Raw genomic sequence first — 25,670 nt, 5'->3', positions numbered from 1 at the left:
GATTCTAAAATAACTGTATAAACCATGACACTTAATAAATTGTAACTGTATCAACTGTATTTCTGAACTGAACTGTTATCCGTATGTCATGGTACTGAGAATTGTATAATCATAACATTGAAAACTGTATAATCATGGTACTGAAAACTGTAAAACATACTTCCGTACTATTTTCATATTCTCAAGCCACATAAAAATTTTAAACATATTATATATAAATGATAAACTGTATAAATTTCTATCATATAATCATCTGTTAAATACATGTAGTTTATACTGAAACATAGTAAAATTACCAAGCATAGCATATTTCCCTTACCTGATTACTGAAAAGCCCCTATGGTATACTGTGTAACGCCCCAACCTGGGTCTACCAGGGAGCGCTGCATCCCTCCTCCTCCACCTGGACCAGACAACAAGGGGCGGGCCTTATCAGACTAATGACTGGCCCCACAAACCACCACGTATCCTTTTCAGTGTGTTTTGTCCTCACTCACACACTTTCTGAGAAAACTTCCCAGGTGATCACCCATCCCAAGATTGCTCAAAGTCAAGCACCCTTAACTATGGAGTTCTTATGGGAAGGCTCCCGAAAATAAATGTGCACCTTGTTGATATGGTTAGTAACATCTAATCTTTTTAAGTCTTTCATCCATGGGGTATCACATTCTCCCCCACTTACAGAATGCAACGTCCTCGTTGCGAACCCATATTTCCAAACCCAGGCGATGTGAATTTCATCACACTTCCGGCTAGGTGTTGACTCTGATACCATTTGTAACACCTCGACCTGGGTCTACCAGGGAGCACTGCGTCTCTCCTCCTCCACCTGGACCAGACAACAGGGGGGCGGGCCTTATCAGACTAATGACTAGCCCCACAAATCAACACGTGTCCTTTTCAGTGTGTTTTGTCCTCACTCACACACTTCCTGAAAAAACTTCCCAAGAGGTCACCCATCCCAATATTGCTCCAAGGCAAGCACGCTTAAACATGGAGTTCTTATGGGAAAGTTTCCGAAAAGAAAGGTGCACCTTGTTGATATGGGTAGTAACATTTGCTCTTTTTAAGTCTTTCATCCATGGGGTCTCACATAATGGCCTAACACTCGCAGGGCCTCCTACACAACACCCTGAAAATAATATTTGTCAAAACAGAATATCTATATTTATTCGCCTACATCATTTCCTATAACTGTCAGAAGGCCAAAATTTGACTAAAAGACCTTACCCTGAATTTGGGATGAAATCCAACTCGATCCCACCGACGATCCGCCCTAGAAAACTTGAAGAGAACTTCGCCAGGAACGTCGTGGTGGCTTCAGATCGTCGATCCGGCGACTAGCGAGGCCAAAATCGAAGAGAGAAGGGAGAGAGACCGTAAGAGAGAAAGAGGAGAGAGAGAGCAGCACTGAAATTGAATAAAAATCCGAGTTTGCACTATTTATAGGGCCAGATTCATCAACGAGAAACGTCACCTCGTCGACGAGTCCTTTCAATAAATTCGTCGATGAACTTTACCCTTCGTCGATGAAATTCAGAGTAGCCCAAATCCTTCTCTCGGTATTTTCTCGTCGACGATACGGGACCTCGTTGACAACGTCTTGAAGACCTTCGTTGACGAATCCTTGTATTCGTCAATGAAGCCTAGAAATTCCTGGAAATTATTATCTCTAAAATGCAATGTCATCGACGAATGCTACTGCTTCCTTCTGTTTCTCTTTCCATTTCTCTCCCTCTTTATTTAAATACTATTATTCTTCGGGTCACTACATGTCCACCACCTCTTGCCCTCCCCCGTCAATTTATAGGCGGCGAAGAGAACCCTTTGTTCTTTTGTACACTACAACACGACTAAGACTTTCTCGATCTCCTGTATCCAATTATCGGTGACTGCAGGATCGACTCCTCTTGAAAATTCTAGAGGATTCATCTTCGTAAACTTTTCTAGGGTACACCCATGGCCTGTAGACAGACCACCCTGCTCTTTAGAGCTCCTAGCGATCTCAGTCATAACCTGCTGAGCCACGTTGCATAGTACTGCATCAGAATCAGTCCCACCTGCACTCGAGGGCTCTGCTTTATCACTGCCACCCGCATGGGCACTACCACCTCCTGGATCCATCCTGAAAAAATAATAAACGTAACTTAGGAACCCTATCCTTATAATTTACCTGCCTAACCTACCATTTTATCTTATCATTCTTAGCTTATTTCTGACCCCAATACTACATTCTAGGAATACAACCCGACAATAATTTACTATGGTTTTCCTGAAATCGTCACCCTAGGAAAAACACAAAAACCACCACGGAAGTTCTGCCTCTAGACTGTAGAACAACACCTCAAATTCTTTTCCTATATTCTGGTATTGTTTCCGTTGCACTCTAAAGTTTATAGAACCTAACAACTTAGACTCTGATACCAAACTGTAACGACCTCACTTAATTCCCATATATATATATATATATATAACACAACCCGACAATAGTTTACTATGGTTTTCCTAAAATCGTCACCTCAGGAAAAACACAGAAACCACCACGGAAGTCCTGCCTCTAGACTGTAGAACAACACCTCAAATTCTTTTTCTATACTGTTGACCTTATTGGTCACACCCGGTTTTGATTATGACAAATACTCATTGTATCTAATAAGCATTTGAGTTGTGTGCAGGAATCAAGAATGATAAGATCAAGATGTGCACAAAGCAAGAAAGACTTGAAGACGACAATTTCATAACTCTTAATTGTAATAATTTTCAATGAAGTTGTTTGTAATAGTAATTAGGGTTTTCGGTTTGTAATAAGCTCACACACATCACATGCATGATTTAATTTGCAAGCTCAAACCGAACCATAGAAAGACCTTAGGGTTCGGTCGACCGACACTGGACTTTTTTGGTGTTTCCAAATTGGACCCAAGTGACCTTAGGACACTCACTTTTGCACTTGTATGTAATAGGCACTTGAATAGGGTTTGAATATTGCAAGAAGGGACCGAAATGCACACTTGGTGCACTTTCGGTCGACCGGCCAATTCAGTTCAATTTGGCCCGGTCGACCGAGCCCTTATAGGTCATTTGACCTCGGTCGACCGAACTACGTAAGAGTCAACATTTTGACCCCCCGGTCGACCGACCAAAATTGTACTGCAACTACCTGGTCGACCGAAGGGTTTTGGGAGGATTCCCAACAGTCTGGTCGACCCAGCCACGCAGTTCAAAAAGGCCTCGGTCGACCGAACCTCGGAGATTTGAAAAATCGCCTTTGCCCGGTCGACCGACCACTCAGTTCAAAATTGCCCTGGTCGACCGAGCTACTTGAGTCCTGGTCGACCGAACCACTTTTGGTCGACCGGACCTCTCGGGTTGTTCCCATTTTTACCGTGGTTAATATTTTTCTAAACAGGGTTAAAATGCCTTAAACATCATTAGACTTTTCTAATAATACCCTATAGGTCCCCAACGGTCATATTTTCTCCCTTGGCTATATATATGTGTTCATTTGCAAAAATTAAGATAGATTAGCCACTTTGATTAGGGAAAATTCTTTGAAAATCCAAAACCCTATAATACTCATTTCCAAGCTCCACATACTCAATCTTACCTTCTCATATTGCCTACATCATTTGTAAGTTGATTTTGAGTGCTTGTTGTAATTGGTTTGTTCTCCCCTCTCTAGATTGTCGGATTTATTTTTGAGAGCCAAACCTTACGTATTCTTAGGGGACTTTGTTAGTAAGTCTCTCCTAAGAAGACTTATATAAAACTTCTGAGTATTGCATAGTCATTGAAATTTCTTAAGAAGTTAGTATTTGCATTTTGGTTGCAAAAACATTTTCAAATATCTACTGTGTTTTTATCTTGAAAATATTTGATGAGATATTTGCTAGTGTGATAAAATCTTTGTTGCAATGTTCGTTAACTCATATATCCCTTGCTGAATACAAAGATTGAATATCCTTTTTACAAACCAAACCTATACGTTGCTAGAGCTTCATATACATATATGTATTGAGAAAACTCGTTGATTGAAATATATGAAGTTTGATTAATATCTTTGTTTGAGCACTTAGATTGAATATCCTGTGATACAAAGATCGTTTAGGTTTGCACTCTCACGCACTCATTACAACGATAGTAAATTTATTTGAGAGTTGACATTTTAGACCACATTGAGCTTACAAATTATTTCATATTTGTGGTGTATATTATTGCGCGAATTTGGGTACATATCTGCTTTACTTGAAAGCACAATCACTGTACCATCTCATTGTAATACACTTTGGTTGTATTTCCAGGCACGGGCCTGAAGAGGGAGACTAGCCCTGGAATAGTCCCGGATTAGCTTAGACCCGGTTAGGAAAGCTAGGTGCGTCGTCCTGTTAAGGCGTGTAGGTTGAGGTCAGCCCCGCTAATTGACCTGGTTAAGGTTAAGGTCAACCCTGTGTTAATTTGACCTGGTTGTAAACGGTGCCGCTCCACCCTTAAGTGAGCTATTAGTGGAATCCTCTAGCTTGCGAGCTTGAGGCGGGGACGTAGGCACTATTGGCCGAACCTCGATAACATATCGTGTGTTTATTTACATTTCTACACTTTACATTTACCGCACGCGTATGTTATTATGTGAATGATGCGCTTAACTTAAATTTCCACATATCTTTTATATCTGCGCATTTGGAATTATATAGACCAACCCTAGGTTGTTTTATATGAGCATTTTATTTAACCTAGGTGATAAACTTGAAAATTCCAATTCACCCCCCCTCTTGGGAATACACCGATTCTAACATATACTCTGGTATTGTTTCCGCTGCACTCTAAAGTCTATAAAACCTAGCAACTTAGGGTCTGATACCAAACTGTAATGACTTCACTTAATTCTCATATATATATATATATATATATATATATATTAATAAAAACTAATATAACAAATCCAGCAGATCATAATCAACCTGGACCCGTGGGTACCAGGGACACATTAGATTACTAAAGCCTAGGTAGCAGGAAACATAAAATCATATACCTCCCAACGCACCATTCAACACCATACCAGAGTTATTTCATTCATCATATATAACCCAAAACAGTCAAAAATCAGTCCTAGGGTCATCGTACAAAATCCATTTGACCCTAGCAAATACTTACCCTTCAGAAAGGGTAGATCAGCTGTAACTACCTCAACGGAGCTTTATTAGCTCTCCTATCAGGGGCTCCTGAAATGTTCATATAATTCAGGGTGAGACACCTCTCAGTAAGGGAAAATAAGCTAATACCAGTGTCTGACAACATGAGTGGTTGTGTGTTATACATATAACCATACATGAACATATATACTAAAATTGTCTGTATCATATCTGGGAAAAACATATATAATCATTGCATGACAAAACATACTGGATTTCCATAAACATAATTCATCTCATATGATAATAATAATAATACAAAAATCGCCCTGGAAGGTTAGTTGGTTGGTGTCATGTATTACTCCCACATGACTGGGTTGTGTGGCCCGAAGACGGGACCTGACAATGGCTGGTCAACCACTGCTAAGTCAAAAGTACAATCTGTAAGTACGATGGGTCTGCCAGACTTGGTCTGTACGCCAGGGGCACCAACACTTCAATAAACCACATCGACTATCCATCCTCACGTTGCCCCGTACAACAGCGATAACACTAATATCACGATGATCATGAACACATAGCAACGGTATTGTGCAAGTGCAAGCCTAAACCAAGCCAACCAGATTTTGATAACATATAACATATTCCAAATCACGATACATTGCTATTCAATAATAATAATTGTCAATTCAATATCATCATATCACATTTCATATACATAACGTGAAAATCATCGGCCTGTACGCCGGCATTTCATATTTTATTAATCATGGCCCGTATGCCGTATCACATATCAATAAGGAGCTCGACCCATATGTCGACATAACATGTAACAAGCTCAGTCCGTACGCTCACATATCATATAAAAACATCCTCGGCCCGTACGCCGCTACATCATATAAAATTCTCGGCCTGTACGCCAGTATATCATATTAAACTCTGTATCATTTAACATTTTCCCACAAAACAATAATTCATAATAAATTCTACTCATGCCACACAGAATGGGTATTATGTATATTCAGAACATATCGTCATTTACAGCAGTATTTCCCAACACAATGCATATATATATATATATATATATTCCTGAAATCCAATGCTATAAAATTATACAAATATTTTCAAAAACCAACTAGCTTAGTTTATCCCCTTACCTGATTCCTGAAAAACCCATAAAATAATTTGTCCTGCACCCGCTGGGTTCCTCGTTCAACACCCTAAAAACAACATCTCCCATAACTAAACTTCGGTATTTCTACGCGTACTACGTTTTATACAACTGTAAGGAAGGCCAAATACTGAATAAAAGCCTTACCTTGAATTTGGGATGAAATATGAACTAGTCCCATCGATGATCCACTCCAGTAGATTTGTAGAGAACTTTCTCAAGAGTGTCGTGGTGGCTACGGATCGTCGATCCGGCAAAGAATGGGCCAAAAAATTAAGAGAGAATGGGTGGGAGCCGAAAAGGAGAGAGAGTTTCTGCGTGAAAAATGAGCTGTAAAATCTCGTTTAGGGCTATTTATACACTAGCCTTCGTTGACGAGCCACGTCAGCTCGTTAGTTGACGATCGTCTGCTTCTTGTCAATGAAATTCATAGATGGGAAAATAGCCCCTCGGTACTTTCTCGTCGACGAAATTCACCCTCGTCGACGAGCCTAATATGCCACGTAGTCGACGAACGCGAAGCGTTCGTCGATGAGAACCTGTTGTTCCCCCTTTTTAATTTCCTTTTTCTCCCTCTTTATTATTTAAATACCATAATTCTTCGGGTCACTACAACTATGACTGTACTATTAACTACCACCCAGGAAAGGCAAATGTGGTAGCTGATGCTCTGAGTTGGATGTCTGTTGATGTATCAGTCTCTACAGTGGGAGTTCAGCATTAGATTTGTATGGACCTAGAAAGGTTGGGCTTGAAAGTAGTGGAAGGAAATCACCAGACTATTCTTGCTTACTTGGTGGTACAGCCGACCTTACAAGAGAAGATCCAAACAGCACAGAAGGAGGATCCAGAGCTTGTTGAGGTTATGGAAGGAGTTCATAATGGTTTAAAGATGAATTTGAATCTCTCAGGTGATGGGATATTGAGATTCCATAATAGGGTATGTGTACTAAATGATGTTGAGATTAAACGGGTCATTCTGGAGAAGGCACACCGATCGCTTTACACCGTACATCTTGGAAGTACGAAGATGTACCAGAATCCGAGGGAATCTTTCTGGTGATCCAATATGAAAAGAGAGATTGCCTGTTTTGTAAAGCAATGTCTGACATGTCAATAGGTCAAAGAAGAGCACCAAAGACCCGTAGGACCACTTCAGCCACTTGACATCCCCAAGTGGAAGTGGGAGCACATTTTGATGGATTTCGTAACGGGGTTGCCTGCGACGGTGCATGGGCAGAATGCCATTTGGGTTGTGGTAGATCGACTGACAAAGACTGCACATTTCATTCCAATCAAAGTTAGTTATTCTTTAAATCGGCTTGCAGAGTTGTATGTGCAGGAGATTGTGCGACTCCGTGGTGTCCCTGCCTCTATTGTTTTAGATTGAGATCCACATTTTACGTCTCGTTTCTAGAAAAGTCTACAGGATGCTTTGGGATCGCAGCTCACATTCAGTACGTCTTTCCACCTGCAGACGGATGGGTAGTATGAGAGGACTATTCAGACGTTAGAGGATATGTTATAGGCTTGTGTACTAGAATTTGGTGATAGTTGGATATAGTATCTACCGCTTGTTGAGTGTACGTATAACAATAGTTACCAGGCCAACATAGAGATGACATCTTGTGAGGCATTGTATGGTCGTCGGTGTTGATCTACGTTGTACTGGGTTCAGGTAGGTAAGCGGTAGATATTGGGTCTGGAACTGATTCAGAAGGCCTCTGCAAAGGGTGAGTTAATCAGGGAGAAAATTAAGGCAGCTCAGAGTCGGCAGAAGAGTTATACTGATACTCGTCGACGAAATCTAGAGTTCAAGGTAGGAGATATGGTATTTATAAAGATCGCTCTAATGAAAGGGGTGATGAGGTTTGGAAAGAAGGGGAAGCTAATTCCTCGGTATATAGGGCCTTTCAAGATCCTAGAAAGGATAGGTTCGATAGCTTATTGGGTGACGTTACCCCCAGCACTATCCAAAGTCCATGACGTGTTCCACGTCTCTGTGGTACTGAGAAGTACGTGTCCGATCCTTCGCATGTGTTGAGTTACGAACCTCTCGAGATCAGTGATGCTTTATTATACGAGGAGGTCCCGGTGTAGATATTGGATCGGAAGGTACAACAACTGCAAACCAAAGAGATACCATTAGTGAAGGTACTATGGTGTAACCATGCAATGGAGGAAACTTCATGGGAATTAGAGTCCGAGATACGCCAGGAGTATCCACATTTTTTTTGAGATGGTTAGAGTTATCTAGGTAAGCAAACAAATATGTGAGTGAAGGTATGGTTGTATGTATGATGGTATAGGTGGTTCAAGTTAGAGTATGTATAGCTTTCTGGGGAGTTTTGTATGTATATTGTAATCTCCCGAAACATTACGTTGTAACCACGGTATTCCTTTGCCATAAGTGAGGGTAGGTAATAAATTCGGGCCGAAGCTGCTATGTGGGTGGTTGCCGATTCTTCTGTATATGTATGAGTAATAAGTATAGGTTATGCATGATATTAGTTGGTGAATTTCGAGGACAAAATTCTTATAAGGAGGGGAAATTGTAGGAACCCGAACCTAGAAAATAAAAAATAAATAATTTAAAAGAGAGTAGGAAAGGAAGATGAGAGAAAAATAAGAAATTTAACAAGTTCGGGACAAAACTGTGGATGATTTTTTGGGACACAGAAAATCCGTCGCCGGTTTGGGTCAAAGAGGTAGGTCAACTAGAAAACCGATGACGGTTTAGTGGTGACTGGGGAAACTGTTGCCCTGGGGAAATCGTCGTCGGTTTTCCTCTAGCACTGCTTGCCTATAAATAGGTTCAAGCTCATTTTTTTGGGGGAATTCTCTCTCTCACTCTTCTCTCTCCTAGGGTTTTAAAGTCCTTTTTCTAAAAAGACTTCCCAAGCTCCGTTTTGGGTGTCGTTTGTCTCTCTCTTCCTCGGTTTGGCTAATCTACGCATATTCATTGGATTAGAAGTTTCAAGTTTTACCATTTCGAGTCGTTAGGGTTCATTTGGAGTCAGTTTTTACGATTAAAGGTAAGAGGATTTGTTTACATCAGTTATTTTTTAAAAGTAAACCGGTAGAACTGTAGCCTACGTTATTATGTACGTTATGACTGTTCATTTGCAAAATTCTACCGGGTAAAAGTGTCGATTTAATTATTTTTATGGTTTTGGTAAATTTTAAGGTTTTCGCATATGATCTTCAAACTTATAAAAAACTTCTCTAGTTGCTTTAAACTACTAGTAGGAGATGCTTGAACCCTCGTTTTCCATTTAAATAATATTTTGAACTGATTACCACTTATAGCAATTTTTGACGAAACGAGTGTGATATATGCTATGAAATGAACCTATGATGCTTTGATATATATATTTATTTATTTATGAACTACGGGAACTAAGGTTCCATTTTGCTATATGAAAATGTGGAAAACAAGTGTCGGTTAAATATCGAGCTTTGTATGTAAAAAGAGGTAAACCGAGAGTGCGTGTGCTGGTTGATACCATAGTTTGACAGAAAGGAAGAATGCTTGAAAGTGTTCATGAATGAGATTGTGAAAATATTGGAATTGCACAGGTTAGTATGTTTTATGGTAAATTGTATATATAATGATTGAACAGCCGAATACAATTAGTTATTATGGAAGCTTAAAAGCTTATGTTATGTAAGCACGGTACCGTTGCTAGTATATGAGATCCAGTGCAACCACACATATGTTTTTGGTGTGGGTATCTATGTAGTCGTCTTGGTGCGAAGGGCCACTGGTTGATAAGGAATCAGGGTGGTGATGGCCAAGATGGACTAGAGAATGTTATGATGCCTGACAATACCTGCATAAATAGGGCTCGATCGGTGTTACATTATCTCACACCCTTCTGCCATAGGGATAGTTTTGGCATAGTTATGATATTACGATGCTGAGCTAAGTTCAAAATGCATATACATGATTTAGAAACTAAAATGGGTTAAGTCACAGGGTTGAGTACCGAGTAGAGGGACTGTACAGTGTGTGGGCCTATACCCTCCCTAACCTCGGGAACTTTCCCTTGTAATGATGCCAAACTATCTATCATGGAAATTATGTATGTATAAACTATAGTACATGATTGAGAATGTTTTAAATGTGTAACTATATTTACTGAAATGCACTCATGTAGTCACACACTGATGTAATATCTTCCTCCTCACTGAGAAGTGTCTCACCCTATCATATAACCTTTGTTTTTAGGTCCAGCAAGTAATCGATCCTAGATTGATAGAGGGACGTGGAACTTAGTTGTTATTGATTTTTGTAAGTCTGTATAAGTATTGGGCTGTTAGCCAGGATGTACTTTTTGGGAATGTAATACACTTTATGTTTTAAGTACTGATGTGTATGTGTAAGGAACAATTAGGTACTCTGGTATGTCTAATAGATTTCATATGAATGTTTATGTTTTCCGCATTGTATGAAAAGTACAGATCCTTATGGAATACCCATTTGTCCCTGTTTAGGGTGGGTTGTTATGTATGTTATTAGATTTGTACAAGTTATGTATGTATAATAACACTCCGAGGTTGTATTAAGGGCCGAGGCGTTACATGATATATGTAATTTAATGTAATATATTTAGTTGTTTACTCTTTGTTGTGTTTAGGAAATAGGAAGACAGAAGGCTAGTGTTCATAAAGACCAAATTTGGCGTCTTCGCACTCGACACTCAGCAGTTCAGGCGTTTGACTACTGGAGTTCCAGTTCGGCATCAACAAATGGCTCACGACGTCACAGCAACCCCCTTTCCCTCTTCCCTTTTGCTCTTGGCCTCTCCGGCTCTTCCCTTCTTTGTTCCTTCTTTGAGAGTTCGAGCGAGCGATAAATCGAGTCTTCGGCTATTACCACTTCCCTGCGTTCTCGCTTGGCCTCTTCCCCTCCCTCTTCGAGTGATCGAGTCTTTGGCTCTTTCCTTTGTAGACAGTCGACGATGGAAACTCGGTGAGTTCGATTTTAGATCCAATCTTCCCCTTTGGAGTTCAAACTTTGGCTTCCACGGTTCCACCTTCCATCCTTCAAGTTTTGCAATAACCGTGACTAAATTGATTTTCAGAGTTTATGGAGTATTTCAATTTGCAGTTCATGCTCCATACAACAATAATTTCTTTGTTTTTAATAATGAATTTTAATATTATTCGGTAAAATTCGGTTAACCAAATTACCCGAAAATTTGGTTTCGTCATTACGGTTCGATTTAGTTACCGCATTTAGTTCGGTCGATTCGATTATAGGTTATGTTTCATCGAAAATTCCGGTTAATTCGGTTAATTGATTGAATTTGGCCGTACTGACCGTTTGCTCACCCCTAACCCTAGGAGTGACTTTAAATTTTATTCTTTTAGATATACATTTTAATCAAATGAACGGATGATATACTTCTTTTTTCGCTATTAAATTAATTCACTATAACATAACAAAAATCAAGTCAAAGTCTTACAATATGAATTAAAGAAAGTTAAGTTTTTTTTTTGTTCATATGCAGTAGTTTTAAATTTGCATTTTTATCATTGTAAACATATAGTAATCTATTTAAACTTTAAAATTTATTTTGATAATTTATTACCATGATATTGTAGTGATGCCGTTGAATTATATAATGCCTAATTATGAAAAGTTAAGTTTACCATGATATTCTAATACATATGTACGGTTAGGGTTAGTATAAATACATATAATGTAACCCTACTTCGATATAGTGGAATTCAGCCACTGCTCGTTCCGGTGGATGTAGGCATACAGGCGAATTACGTTAAATTCGTGTTTTGTTGTTACTTTATCTATCTTTTTGTTTTTTCATACTATTCATCATAATTGTCGCACGTTTCACATCAACAAATAACTTTATTGTGTATTAAAAAAATACAAGCTTTAGTGTAAAATTTAGATGATGTACGTTTAATTAGCGGTGTTCCATATAATATATTATATTTAAAATCGTTCTATATTTTATATAATTTTAAAATTGCATCTCAAATAAGTGTTTCCAAATGGCATGACAACTCTTTCATAATTTATTTTTTAAATAGTTTTTAATGGTTTAAACACTATTGAATAGCAGTAATTATTAATTTAATTTCAAGTAAAATAAACTCTCATACACACACATTATCTGCGCATTGATTCCACATAATTTTGTTTTATTTATTTGCTAAATGATCCAAATATAAAATAAAATAAAATTGCTATTGTAATATTAAATTATAGCATTACAAAATTTAATAAAAGTGTTTTCGATAAGTGATTAGAATTTTGATTTGAAATTAGAGTTGTGCAAATTAATTATAAACTTAACAATTTTAATATGATTGGATGCCGTTTTAAATTTTCATTTTTTAAAAATGTTTACATGGAAGCACGAGTTCTCACAATATGTCGGGTTAAAATTAAATTGTCAAATATAATTTGAAAGCTCAAATTAAATTTGATTAGTTTTTTAATGGTAAAATATTATCTATTAAATGTTCTCATTCAAAATAATTAGTGACAAAATTGAACATTTAAAATGTTAATGGTGCCTGGAAAACGTCACATAATAATTTGAAACTTATCACATTTTGTATCAATTTAAAATAAATTTGTTAATTTCAAGATTGAAGATAGAATAATATGGATTTAAATAAAAATGAAGCAAAGTTTCAGGATAAAAAAAAAAAAATCACAACTAAATATAATATATGAATTTTAGTTTGATAATATTTCAAAATAAATTTGTTTATCCTCCGATTGGATAATTTCTTTAACCAAACGTTTATAAATTGGTATTAATATTATAAATTAATAAATATATTTTAAAATTTAATACATATATTTTGTTTTTGAAAAATCGAATCACAGTTCTTGGACACAAAATGATGAAGGGTTTTGTGTAGACCAAGTGCCGAGACTGTGACCGAGACCCGCCTGCACTGCCGCCGGGAGTGTTCAACCTCGACATCAGCCTCTGCCTTCCTCCCTTCTTCAGCTCTCTTCGGAATGAAGGCGTCTCTGAAGAGCAGATATGAAGCTGACAAAAACAGCGCCGCCACGACCCTCGCCGTCAACGCCGGCGACGTCAAGCTCCGAGCGTCCTTGACTGACGCCACCGTCGTCAACGGCCCCTCCTTGAACGGCCTTGCTATCGCCGTCGAGAATCCCGGACGCTTCATCATCGACTACAACGTCCCCAAAAAGGTACCCCCAAAACCCTAAATTCCCCTGCAGAAGACGATGGAAAGAGCAATTGAGCTCCTGTCTTGCTTATTTCTGCGTGTTTTGCGATGCAGGATTTCCGATTTCAGTTCATGAACACGGTTAGGGTTTTTGAGAAGCCTTTGAACATGACTTACATTCACAGCAGAGGCGATAATCGGACGATATTGGATGGTACGCTTGTGTTCGACTCGGCCAACAAGGTATCGGCCAATCACATGATTGGTTCGAGGAATTGCAAGTTGAAATATGCTTTTGTGCACAGAGGAGTGACGACGTTCGAGCCCTGCTATGATGTGGCCAAGGATTCGTGGGACTTCGCGGTGTCGCAGAAGGTGTATGGAGACGATGTGTTTAGGACTTCGTACCAGACGTCGAGCAAGGCATTGGGGCTGGAGTGGTCGAGGAATTCGAAGCTGAATGGATCTTTCAAGGTATGCAGTTCTTCTTCATATGATTAGTACATGTATTGAAATTATGTTTTCAGTTCAGTTGCTAATATTATTAAATGGGTTTCATCATTTAAACTCTAGCCTTTTTCAGATTTTCTCATTTCTATTTAATAGCTTCTGCACCCAAATTGTTTGAAAAAAGATTTGTCGGGAATGTGAACAATCTTATTAATTCCATTGTCAATGTTAATCATTGGTCATTACCTTTTTTTCTCTATTTGATGCTGAGGTTTTTTATACAGATGAATCTATCAAACAGTTGCTCACGAAATGTTTGTCTCGTTTTGCTAGATTTTACTTGCTTAATTTACAGTGGGCAGTTTGTAGCAGTCGACTCAGTCTTTGCAATTTTAAGTTTCTTTTATGGATGGTTGCATGTCTTGCTGGGGCTAAGTATATTCCACATTAAAATCTTGGAGTATCATTTATTAAAATATTGTATTTTTGCATGCACAAAAATTGAAGATATTAATAATGTGTTCATGTATAAAGTATATTGATTGTTTAAAAAAAAAAAAGCTTGTGCAAAAAATAAAAGAGCTTTTATTCTGACACCCAACTCATTTAACTCATTTGTCTAAAGATCTGGGAGGGAGGAGGGGGGCAATTTTATACTTTTTCTTCATTAGAATAAGGTCAAGGTTAAGGGAAAACCTATATATATATATATATATATAAAATATTGCAACATGGGGAACTTAAGAGGCTTTTGTGCGTGCAGAGGGGAGGGAGGAAGCTGTGTCTGCCCCTCCAATGGTTTTGTAGGAATCTTGTTTACAAGTCTGGGAATGTTCATTACAGAAAATTAGCAATTATAAGCGGGCAGAAAATGAGGTATTAGAAAAATAATGGAGGAAGTAACATGCAGACAGACTAAATGGCTAATTGTTTTACCAGATATTTCTGTTCATCTGTTCCATACAATCATGGATTGGGGACGCCAAGTTTCTTCACTTAAAATTGGATCATGTCTTACAAGACAAATGGTGGTTTATGCATAAGTGTCCTTGGCCCATCTCAAGTTATTGTACCCTGCGTTTTTTTTTATTTTTTATCTTAGCTTGGTTCTTTGGAGGTTGACTGCTTGGATCTCTTCATGGATGATGATGATTGAGTAATGATTCTATGTTGTCCTGTGTTCAAATTATTGGCCATTTTAAGAAAATAACTTTACGGAAGGAATCTTGTGCACCGTCATCAATCTTACAAATTGAGGCATTTAGTTATAGTTCTCACGAGATAGGTGCTGTGGCCACTTAAAATATGTAGCAGAGATTAAGACGATTTCTAGGTCTTAAGCAGCTGAGGAAATGAATTAAAGATGAGTCAGGATTTTGGCGAGCCTTTATGTGAGTCTTCTGTGATCGGTCAAGGGCTTTTTTTCTATTTTATTAATCATGGAGGGTTTACTTGTTTTTGTTGTTTAGGAAAAATTTCTTGTTCCTTATCATTTAAAAGAGAGGGTGGGGGGGGGGGGGGAAGAGGGGCGTATTGCTTAGGCGAGGAGTTTAGAACTTCAGATGTCAAGCTTTTCAAACTGCTGTGAAGCTTCATGGAACACTTTCCTCAATGATTAGATTAGAAAAATGGAAGCATTTTGATGAAAGCATCCTGATTATAGTTTCTCACGCCTCACCCCACAAGTGCAGTTGATACAGTGAACTTTGTCCAATTTCGACTCATTTATGGAAAATTTTTAATCTGTTTCGTTGCTATCGTTGGTTTGAAAATGGAAACTGGAACTGTTTCTTCATTAGCTGGATGCTTAGATGAGTAGATTAGACGAGGTTTGTAAACCTTGTTAAGTTGATACCTTTATATACATGGATGGTTAACGTCTGTCTTAGGACTGCAATTCGAAATGGATCAATGCTAGATATGCTGTAGGCAATCTATATCCAATATGGAGGTTGATTAGGGAATTGAAGAGAGGACAATATATAGAAGGAGAAAGTTAAAATTGGTACTGTCCATTGGTTTCTCCATTTGTATGCTTGTGCACGTGCACACACATATATCGTCTTCAATGGCCTTGTGCTTCCTGTATCACTTCTTGATCCATCACAATTGCCTAGAAATTTTTTGTGCAGGCAAATGATACTAGTCATAATTGATTTATTTTCATACCATTTTCTGATTGTCTATAGATCTTTCCCTCTTTGTGTGTGTGTGTGTGTGTTTTTGTCTTTTTTTAGGGAGGGGGGGGGGGGATTGTAATATTTTCTGCCTTGTATGTTGCTGCCCTGTTAATTTGAATTGCTTGCAAGAGAGAGAACCGAAAAAAATGCGCATTTTTATTCTCTCAATGGGAAACACTATTGTTTTTCAGAAGTTGATAATATTCCATTTCTACTCCATCATGGTGAGTTTTGTGTGGCCAATGATGGTTATAGGTTGGTTAAGGTGGTGATGAAAAATGGAACTGTTAGGAAAGAACATTCTGCTGCAGAACTCTCATTTTGGATTTTCACTACTGTATTTTTTCGGAGTTCAAACAGTTGGAAGTGTAGATCTTCACGACGTCAATGTTTAAGCAGCACAACAGAAAAAATTTGAGATGTCAAGCCATCAACCGTTGCTGCTTCTAAACATGTTCCTAACCAAAAAAAAAAGGAAAAATCTGTACTGCAACAACTTGGTGCAGGGATGTGGTTGTTTTGAGCTTGGAACTTTTCCGTCCTTACTGTCATCTTCAGCTATTCAATGGAGCATTGGTTGAACATGTTCTAACTTTTGTTCTTCTTTTTCTTGCAGATTTCGGCATCCCTCAATTTGGCTGAAGAATTAAAAATGCCGAAAGTAACTGCCGAGACTACTTGGAATTTTGAAATGTGATTTTTTCTTCCTTTTTGTTTGGCCATTGTAATTTCTTACATTTGTCTTGGATCATTTTCTGCTGTCTTATAAACGAGCTGGTCACCAGATCAAGGGCAGCTCTGTGAACATTTAGCCATTTATTGTCCACAAAACATTGTGTTTACCCAAAATTTCTTCTTTCCCAATCACTTGTCTCAGGAAATTTTCATTGAAAAGAAAACAATTATAATGCAGACATTACATGGTTAAATTTTCCTTTTCCAGTTGTTTCAATGGTTTACCATTGAAAATCAATTATCCTATGTTTGAATTGATTTTGAATTTGGAATTTTATTGAATTCGTATAAGATGTATTGAAATTTTTTTAAATTCATCCAAATCCGAATCTAACATTTGAAATTCATACTTCTAAACACTACCTTAAAAAGTTAATACACTGCAATGCCTCATTGTTTTAGGAATTTACAATATTTTCATGTGGGTGTTAGGTTAAATATTGAAATCTTGCCATATATTTTAATAATTATAGCTCTTTAACATGTTCATAATATATGAAAGAGGAAAGATGCAAAGAATATTGTATTTCATATTATATAAAAAATACATATAATGTAATTATTTTTAATATGTTTTATAGTTATTTATTTTATGTAAATATTATAATAGTGTGCAATGATAATGTCATAAAGCACATCTTACAGAATAATATGTTATAAAGTACATTATTGTATAATTTTACAAATATAGTCATAGGACATAACTAATAAAGTTTTTGCTTATGTGAGATTTGCAGAAGGAGTAAATTAAAATAGATTTATAGTATGTAGTCTTACCTCGCATTTGTGGAACATATCAATGATTTTTTTTTATAATTCATAATAAATACATAATAATATTTTATATTCACATTATATTGTCACCATTTAAGGCTACTATTTAATTAATTATTCACAATCCTATATATTGTTGCGAAAAAAAGTGCAAATAAATTGTGACGATGTATTATTGTTGTAATAATAATACTTTTTCTTATTTATTTATTTATTTTAATTTTTGATGTTATTTACTTTGTAATAATATCATGTTAAAAGGGTAGTTGGAGGATGTAAAATTTAGAACTCTCCAATTATAAGATATTTTATTAGCATATTTTTTTTCCTATTTATTAGTATTAGTGTTTTAAATTAGTATTAATTAGTGATCCCGACTCAATGAGTCATTTCTTTTGTGATGAATTGTTGTAATCAGTCTTACATCAATCTACTAAAATGATGAAAGACCTATATTTAGGATCTATATAAAATAACATTTACCATTTACACAAATCTAAGCATTAACTATATACAATTCATGAATTTTAAATCTTACGTAAAAAAATTTTAGGTTAAAGTTATGTTTTAGACAACTAATAATATTCTTGAAATTGGAACAATTATGAAAATTTTTAAGATAATTCAAATTAGAACGATGAATTTTAATTTTAAAATAATTTAAAATAACTTAAAATTTAACAATATATTTAATTGTCTAAAAATTGACATAATTATATTATTACAATCTAATAATTAACATAAAAATTGTCATCATATTTGAAGCACATTACCAGAAATACCCCTATGATGCATTCAATTGACGGTCATGTCCACGCGAAGGCGATTGTTTAATTTTTGTTACCCTCCCGCCCTGCCCCAAGGGACAGGTGTTGAAATTGCGCCACTTCCAAAATTTTCAATTGCTTGCCGCCCATAAAACCCTAATTCTCCACTGGGCTCAGCGATCAATCGCAGGGGCGACATGGACAGCGACGACGATTATCAGCATTTCTCATCTCAAGAACCTTCCCCATCTGTGCAGGGACGGCAGCTGAAACGCCTGAAGAAAGCCCCTAGGGTTTCCAAAGATCCTCCCTCCAATCCATCACACGAAGCCCCTTTGAACGATTCTTCCAGGCCGGAGGCTCTTGCGTCTTCAAAAGCCCGAGATTTCGAAGATTCGAACGAGCCATTGCAATCGGAGTTCGTACGCGAGAGCTTTGATGGTGAGAGTGGGTCCAATTCAGGTAGTGGTGACACGCGTTCCGATGCAGATCATGTGGAAGTTAGGAGGGCTTTGGAATTTGATTCTGCGGCGGAGGAATTTGACGGAATAGGGGAGGATCGATGTGGAGAGACGAGAGAAATTTCGGATTTGAAGAATGATAGTTCTGACAGTAGAAAGCGTGATTCTGAAGGGTCCGAGGAAAAGAAAAAGAAGAAGAAGAGAGTCAAGACTGATGGTGATGGCGAGGGTAAGAAATCCAAATCGTCTGCATCCACAAAAAGAACAGAGAAGGTATCTAGGTTTTACCTTGTCTGCTTATTTATTGCTTTGCTTCGTGTTGTTTTCTTTCTTTGATTGTTGTTTCTTCTGTTCTACTTATCTTTTTTTTTTCATTATATTGCTGATTTATATTTATTGCAAATTTAAGGAAAGAAAAGCTTATCTTCATCAGCTTCATGCCGAGTCTCAGAGGCTGTTGCGAGGTATCTTTATAACTAAATAAATTACATAATTCATCTAAAATTTCAATTTTCCTTTTTTTAAACTTTATATTTGCCTTGTGTTTTCTGCCTGTTTAGAAACCAGAGATGCAACATTTAAACCCATACCACTCGTACAAAAACCCATATCTTCTGTTTTGGAGAAGATTCGGAAAAGAAAGCTAGAGGTCTCAAAAAAGTGTGTAATTCAAATACATTCTATTTGCCTTAATTTCTTATTAGGTTAAGTCATGCTGTTCATATGTTAATAATTGTTGATGCTCATGTTGTTGTTGGCAGAACAATCATCGTGAACAGTAATTGTTCTAATGAGGAGAAGATTATGATAGACCTTGATTCCAAAGTTCCCAGTGATGAGAGTGGAGATGGTAATTTTGGGAAAGCAAACAATAAGAACATGCTTGCACATCAGGCTGGCATAAAGGGTGATTTGGATGCTTCTGAAGTGGATGCATCTAATGAATCTGTTGCTCATTCTAATCACGAAGCTATTCCTTCCATGATGGTGAGTTATTACCTAAGATGTCTCAAAAACACAATACATCTTTATTAGTTTGATCCCAACCAATTAAATATGATGCATATATTAGTTTACAATAAAAATAGGAAAGTCACTGTCCAATGACAGTTATGTTGGGATTAGGAGTGGGAGCTTTAAGCCTTGAATTTGGAATTGCATGAAATTTGAGAAAGCTCAATACACATTTGTACGTGTTTATATCAAATCCATCAATTCAAAGTCCAAGGAGGAAATCTTGCTCCTCAATACTGCATTAGTGTATGTAATTGCTCTATGTCTACAACTCCTAAGGCGTCCTAAAGTCTGGCATTTCATGCAATGATTTGGAGCATTGGATTATGAAAACTTATATCATGTTGAGACAAGCTTTTGGTATGACAATTTTGCTGCTTGTATTTTCTGCAGGATTTGGATGAGGAATCTAAGCATGCATTTCGAGCCCCACTTGATGATACACAGGTTTCTTTTCTCCTCCCCCCCGCCCTTCCCCCCACAATGTTTTATCTACTTGGATGGTGGTTGATGCCCTTCAATGGTTTGTGTGGCAGAAGATAAATTTTTACATGCATGCATGTTGTAGGATCTATTTTCTGATTCTCAAGCATCTGATACAAAAGATGAGCGGCCAAATGAACAATGCGATAATCCAATAGAAGAAGTTCTTGCACCGTCTTTGCTCACAATGAATTTAAAGCTTGATTCTGCTCCTCCCGATGATGATGTGTACGTCTTTTTGTAATTTTTTATTTTGTTTTTTGTGATTTTATAATGCAATATCCTCTGAATTTTTTGTGGGTGCTGTGATTGTTTATTTGCATTTTTGAGCTGTCAATCACAATAAGTATTTCAAATTCTTCAAGTAGTTAGAAACAAAACTGTGAAGATTTAGAAATCTTTTGAAGTGGAACTTATCCTACTGATAATGATATTTTTTGGGCCTCCCTTTGGACTAGAATGTATAACAATATTACTGCTTCTCTTCTGTAGTTCTTCAGATGACGAGGACAGTGACAAGGAGAACATTGATCCAGGTCCACTTGGACCAGTTAATTCTGGTTCAGCTCCTAATGGTGATCCCATTAAGGCTTTTGTTGATGATGAAGCTGTGGAAGAAGATGACAGTGACCATGACCTATTTCGGTTTCAAGACAGTGAAGAGGAGGATAATGGTGATGCTGAGGAATTAGATGATCTAATAGTGACTGGTTTTGAAGAAAAGTCTACTGATAAAGAAAGGCGCAATCAACTTCATCAGCAGTGGCTTGAACAGCAGGATGCAGCTGGAACAGAAAATCTTTTGCAGAGGCTAAAATGTGCACCTAAACTGAGAGAAACGACTTTGCTTGAAGATGAAGAAGATGAGGACAAAGAAGTTGAAGAGTTCAGTGATGAAGATGCAGAACATATAATTGCAGAAAATGTTGCACAAATTAATGGAAGAAAATTAAAGCAAATGATTCCACAGATGTTCAATGACAAGGATGACACTTACTTGTCATCTGATGATGAAGAATCAGAAAAAATTCTCATTAAACAGCGTGTTCTTCAGAAAGCTGTGAGTTAACTCTGTTAAAAATTCCTTTTTTCACCCCTAGGAGTAATAATGATTGTTTTAGCCACATCAAGAAATTCCATTTATCATTACAAATTGGGTTTTGGTCCGTGTGTTGTTTTGGACTGCTTAGTTTCTGTTTAGTTTTCAAATATTTTTTGTTGTTTGATTAACATGATGGTCACTGAATATCTGGAACAGGAAGAACAGGTGGCATTCTTGTCACCATCAGAGGATGAAAACTCCAGAGAAGTTTTTGGCCTTATAAAGAAGTTGAATATTGTGCCTGACACCAGGAAGAAGGCAAAAACATCATGTAAGATATGCAGCATATGTTACCTGCTTTTGTTGATTTCTGATTTGCTATCATTTTTATTTTATATTTATATTTTTTATTTTGTGTTTTTTTACCAGCCTTTTTGGATGCAATGCTTGTCGGGAGAAACAGTTACAGTTCTTCTAAGGTAAATGTGTCTGACTTGTTGGATGTTGAATAGGATTATCTGGTCAGCTAAAATTGCATAAATCCACTTTTTCCTTTCTGAGACAGAAGGTGGTAAATAGATTCCCACTATGTGGTTTTGTAATTGTTAGAAAGAACATACCTTGTTTTGTTGACCTACTCTCTGTGATAATCTCATTTGCCCATTTTTGTGCATAATTTACTCAACCATCATTTTTTATGTCCGGAAATAAAATGAGATGGAATTTTGAATCTCTTTCTGTGTTTGCCTATTTGGAATACTGGTGTTATGCCTTCCATGAATCTTTGGCCATTGATGCAGACATTTTTTGGGCCAAAGTGTGATGCTTGTCTGGAGACCTTGCATGTACATTATATTGAGCATTATGAGACATGAAATCAGGTGGAACTATTTGGTTGCAATTGGTATCCTAGGTGTGCAATGGAGTGTCAGGCTTATTCTTATCTTTCATCTTCAATCCAGCAGCAAGCACCTTGAATCAATGAAATTTGAATTCTATTTGCTGTGAAATTTTTTTCGTGACATATATATATCATGTAAATGTTATCAAATTCTAGAATGTTTGAAGGTTCTCCGAAGTCCACAATGAATATTACTTTTTTTTTTCTTCGGTTCATGTAGCATTAACAAATTTTTTACATTGCAACATAATATAGGTGTATTAAACTGTTCTATAAGATGCCACTAAGCGTGTAGATTTCGATTGGATAATTTTGCAGTCATCTTTCCTGGGTCGAGTGTCAAGCCATTCTCTGTCATCATCATCGCATAAGCAGGGATCAAGCACTGCTCGTGCTTTTATCTTTGGACGAGATGACAGCAATAGCAGGAATTCAATTTCAATTTCAGATGATTCTTCAGATAAGGTCAATCTAGCCTTAAATGTGGTTGAAATAATACAATATAATGCTTCTCCTTATTCTATATTTTAATTTATATTCTTTTTTCTGATTGAACTTAAGAAATATTTTTTTCCACTAATTTGTAGACTTTAATTGAAAAAAACTTGATTCTGGGAGCCTAAAATTAGAACTTTGGATTTGGATTTGTGTGAATTTAGACCAAATTTAGTATACAAAATATATTAAGTTCTGTCCAAATTCACACAAATCCAGGTCAATGCCCAAAATTCATATTTCCCAGCACAACCTGAGTTGATTGGAGTTGATATAGGAATGAATATTACTCTGCTCTCGCAAAGAGTTAGAGAGCGGTGATGAACTGCTTACCTCTCTATATACCTTGCGATGTCAAGTGCAAATTATCTTTAGCAGCATTCAGTTGATTACTTGAGTTGGTATTAAATAAATATGTTGATACTTGAATGCTGAACGTAGTCCCTCGTCCATTTACTAATGCTTGTGTTCATTGGACTTGCTCTAACATGCAGATTGAGGCAGAGAATCACTCAGCTAGGAATGCGTCTGCAAAATTCACCTACTCTCAGTCTAAATCCAGTGCCCAAAACAAAAAGGTTGGAGCTAAAACGATGCCAGGTGCATCGCTTTTTGAGATATTGCGGCGCTCGTCTTTTGAGTCAAACAATTGTACTCAGGATAACTTGGTTGGTGTATCGGAAGCTGTATTCTCTGCATTCAAATGTGCAAAGAAGTCTATAAAGACAGAAAGAACCTGACACAAGTACAAGGATTTGGTTTACAATTTTGTTTTCACTGCGAATGAAATCCTCTGTATGTAACATTGTTGGGTCAAATGGATTTTAATGGTAATTGTGTTTTTTCGCGAAGGCTTAATGTTTCTTCATTTGTTTCTTAGTAGCGAAGTAGTATTTTTTGCATCTATGGATTGAGATTGCTCGTTTTCTTTTTTTGAGTTGCCTTCTGCACTGTTTAATTGCTTTTTCTTTTTTTAAATCTTTTTGGGTTGCCTCCTGCACTGTGTAAGTGAAGGTAAAGCAACTTGCTTTCAGTTGGCCGCCTTCAGGGTGGCTTTTTGCAATTTGCTTTGGGAGGCATAGCAACTTTAGGGTGGTTTTAGTATTTTAGTGAGAATTTGATTAGTGTGGAAAGGACAAATGCGAGTTCCCCATTAACCTTGCGGGCAGCATGACGAAAATGCTGAAGTAGTGCCGTGTTTGTCTTTTTTTAGCCGGAGGAAGCTTCCTTGCATGAGCAGTACCGGCCAGGTAGGAATCCGAACAGGCCAATAGTGAGATGCCACGTGTCCATAGGAAACGGCAGTGGCGGAGATGGAAGGGGAGATGAGACTGCAGCTGGCCGTGGGCAGAAGAGAGGAAAAACCTGATTTCGGATTTTGCTTTCTCATTCAAATTGATTGGAGGCTGAGGAGTTTTTTTTCCCTTTTTTTAGTTTTATTTTATATAAAAATATTTAATAAAGGTGCGACGACTTTATTTACCATTTTGATGCTTCCTAAAAAACATTAGACTGTGTAGTATTTTTTAAACAAAATATGCTCCAGCATCTTTTAGTTTTAGAGAGTTGACCGTTGGTTGATGCGTGGCAGCCACTGGACTGTCGCACATCTTTTGTTTAAAAAATGTTGGATTGGGTAGCATTTTTAGTAAACAATGTTGGACCATCTAGCGGTTTTTGCACTGCCCGTGCAACGTGAAACTTGAAATATTTTTTTATTAGAATTATTTGGATCTATAGGATTTCCATTTCAATTGATTTCATTGAATTCAATGATTGATCAAAAGAAAATATGAATAAAAACCTTTTTCACTTAGTTTTTAACTTTTCGAGATTGTATTAGTCGATGAATTAGTAGTTGTTATTTTTGTTTCTTTAGTACCTTTAGTCGTTTCTATACCCGTTATGTTCCTTGAATTGTTTACAAGTGGTATTCTAGCTCCTATTTTTACAACTTTAGCCGCGACTTATATAGGCAAATCTATGGAAGGTCATCATTGACTTTTTTATTTTTTATTTTTATTTTTTTTAAAATTTAGCACAACGCAATGTATGCACAATTCAAGATAATCTACTTAGGTAACATAAATATACAAATACAAAGCAGTTTATACGATCTATAATAATAGTAATAAAGATGAAAAAGAAAGAGATTTAAAAATGTTGGCAGAGTACACATTTATAACATATTGAATTACTGTAAAAATTTTGATAGTTTACTTTTAAAATTGAGTATATCCATTCATGCTTGCACCTATTCAAAGAAAAAAAAATTTATCGGCAATCGATAATAGTATTTTCATAACTTTCATACACAACTATTTACATTCACACTACATTAAATTACTCTAAAATTTTCAACAGAGTCTCCTCTTAAAATCGAGTATATCCATCCATGGTTGCACCTATTCAAAGAAAATAATTTTCATCGACAATCGATACCAGTATTTTCATAACTTTCATACACAACTATTGACATTCACACTATATCGAATTACTATAAAAATTTCAGCAATCGATAACAGTACTCTCACAACTTTCATACACAATTGCATACATTGAGATTATTCAAGCAATAGTTTCCAATTACATGTACATATTAGGGAACAACAAATAAATATCCCTAATTATATAGAAATAATGCAATGAGGCTATACGTATGAAAACATAAGAATCATACTAATGTACAACACAATATAGGCCGTAAAGTACATATACAACAAATGACTACTCAAGTGCCACACGCAAGTGGTCTTTGGTGTTGGGGTGGCTGCCGTCTGCATCCGCCCTCTTCTTGATGGTTATCTCCATCTAGTCTCTTACCCTGTCGTTGTCCTGTAGGTTTATCATCTCCGCCTTGAGGTACTACATCATCATCCATATGAA

At 36.9% G+C, this 25,670-nt stretch overlaps 2 protein-coding genes across 2 annotated transcripts; both read left to right on the top strand.

Annotated features, from left to right (window-relative positions):
- The first annotated feature begins 13,075 nt into the window (after positions 1-13,075).
- On the top strand, positions 13,076-16,976 carry LOC131161553 (outer envelope pore protein 24B, chloroplastic-like). Its single transcript, XM_058117387.1, has 3 exons — positions 13,076-13,504; positions 13,597-13,956; positions 16,729-16,976. Exons 1-3 carry the CDS (start codon positions 13,307-13,309, stop codon positions 16,807-16,809), a joined length of 639 nt encoding a protein of 212 aa, XP_057973370.1. The 5' UTR covers positions 13,076-13,306; the 3' UTR covers positions 16,810-16,976.
- Positions 16,977-18,449: 1,473 nt separating this feature from the next.
- Positions 18,450-23,635, top strand: LOC131161552 (uncharacterized). The gene is made up of 11 exons (XM_058117386.1): positions 18,450-19,122; positions 19,259-19,313; positions 19,410-19,509; positions 19,611-19,836; positions 20,257-20,310; positions 20,432-20,574; positions 20,839-21,406; positions 21,605-21,719; positions 21,818-21,867; positions 22,608-22,754; positions 23,279-23,635. The coding sequence occupies exons 1-11, from the start codon at positions 18,586-18,588 to the stop codon at positions 23,522-23,524; spliced, it is 2,241 nt and encodes a 746-aa protein (XP_057973369.1). The 5' UTR covers positions 18,450-18,585; the 3' UTR covers positions 23,525-23,635.
- The last annotated feature ends 2,035 nt before the right edge of the window (positions 23,636-25,670 follow it).

The sequence above is a fragment of the Malania oleifera genome, chromosome 8 (genome assembly GCF_029873635.1).
Source record: "Malania oleifera isolate guangnan ecotype guangnan chromosome 8, ASM2987363v1, whole genome shotgun sequence".
Taxonomy (NCBI): domain Eukaryota; kingdom Viridiplantae; phylum Streptophyta; class Magnoliopsida; order Santalales; family Ximeniaceae; genus Malania; species Malania oleifera.
The sequence above is the reverse complement of the archived record's forward strand: the minus strand, read 5'-3'. Positions and strand labels throughout refer to the sequence as shown.

Bases quoted from the DNA above. Each gene is read 5' to 3' on its own strand.
- LOC131161552 (XM_058117386.1), top strand. From the start codon at position 18,586: ATGGACAGCGACGACGATTATCAGCATTTCTCATCTCAAGAACCTTCC. The intron at 19,314-19,409 runs GTATCTTTATAA...CTGCCTGTTTAG, and splicing joins GTCTCAGAGGCTGTTGCGAG to AAACCAGAGATGCAACATTT. The intron at 21,868-22,607 runs GTAAATGTGTCT...ATAATTTTGCAG, and splicing joins ACAGTTACAGTTCTTCTAAG to TCATCTTTCCTGGGTCGAGT.
- LOC131161553 (XM_058117387.1), top strand. From the start codon at position 13,307: ATGAAGGCGTCTCTGAAGAGCAGATATGAAGCTGACAAAAACAGCGCC. The intron at 13,505-13,596 runs GTACCCCCAAAA...TTTGCGATGCAG, and splicing joins ACTACAACGTCCCCAAAAAG to GATTTCCGATTTCAGTTCAT. The intron at 13,957-16,728 runs GTATGCAGTTCT...TTTTTCTTGCAG, and splicing joins AGCTGAATGGATCTTTCAAG to ATTTCGGCATCCCTCAATTT.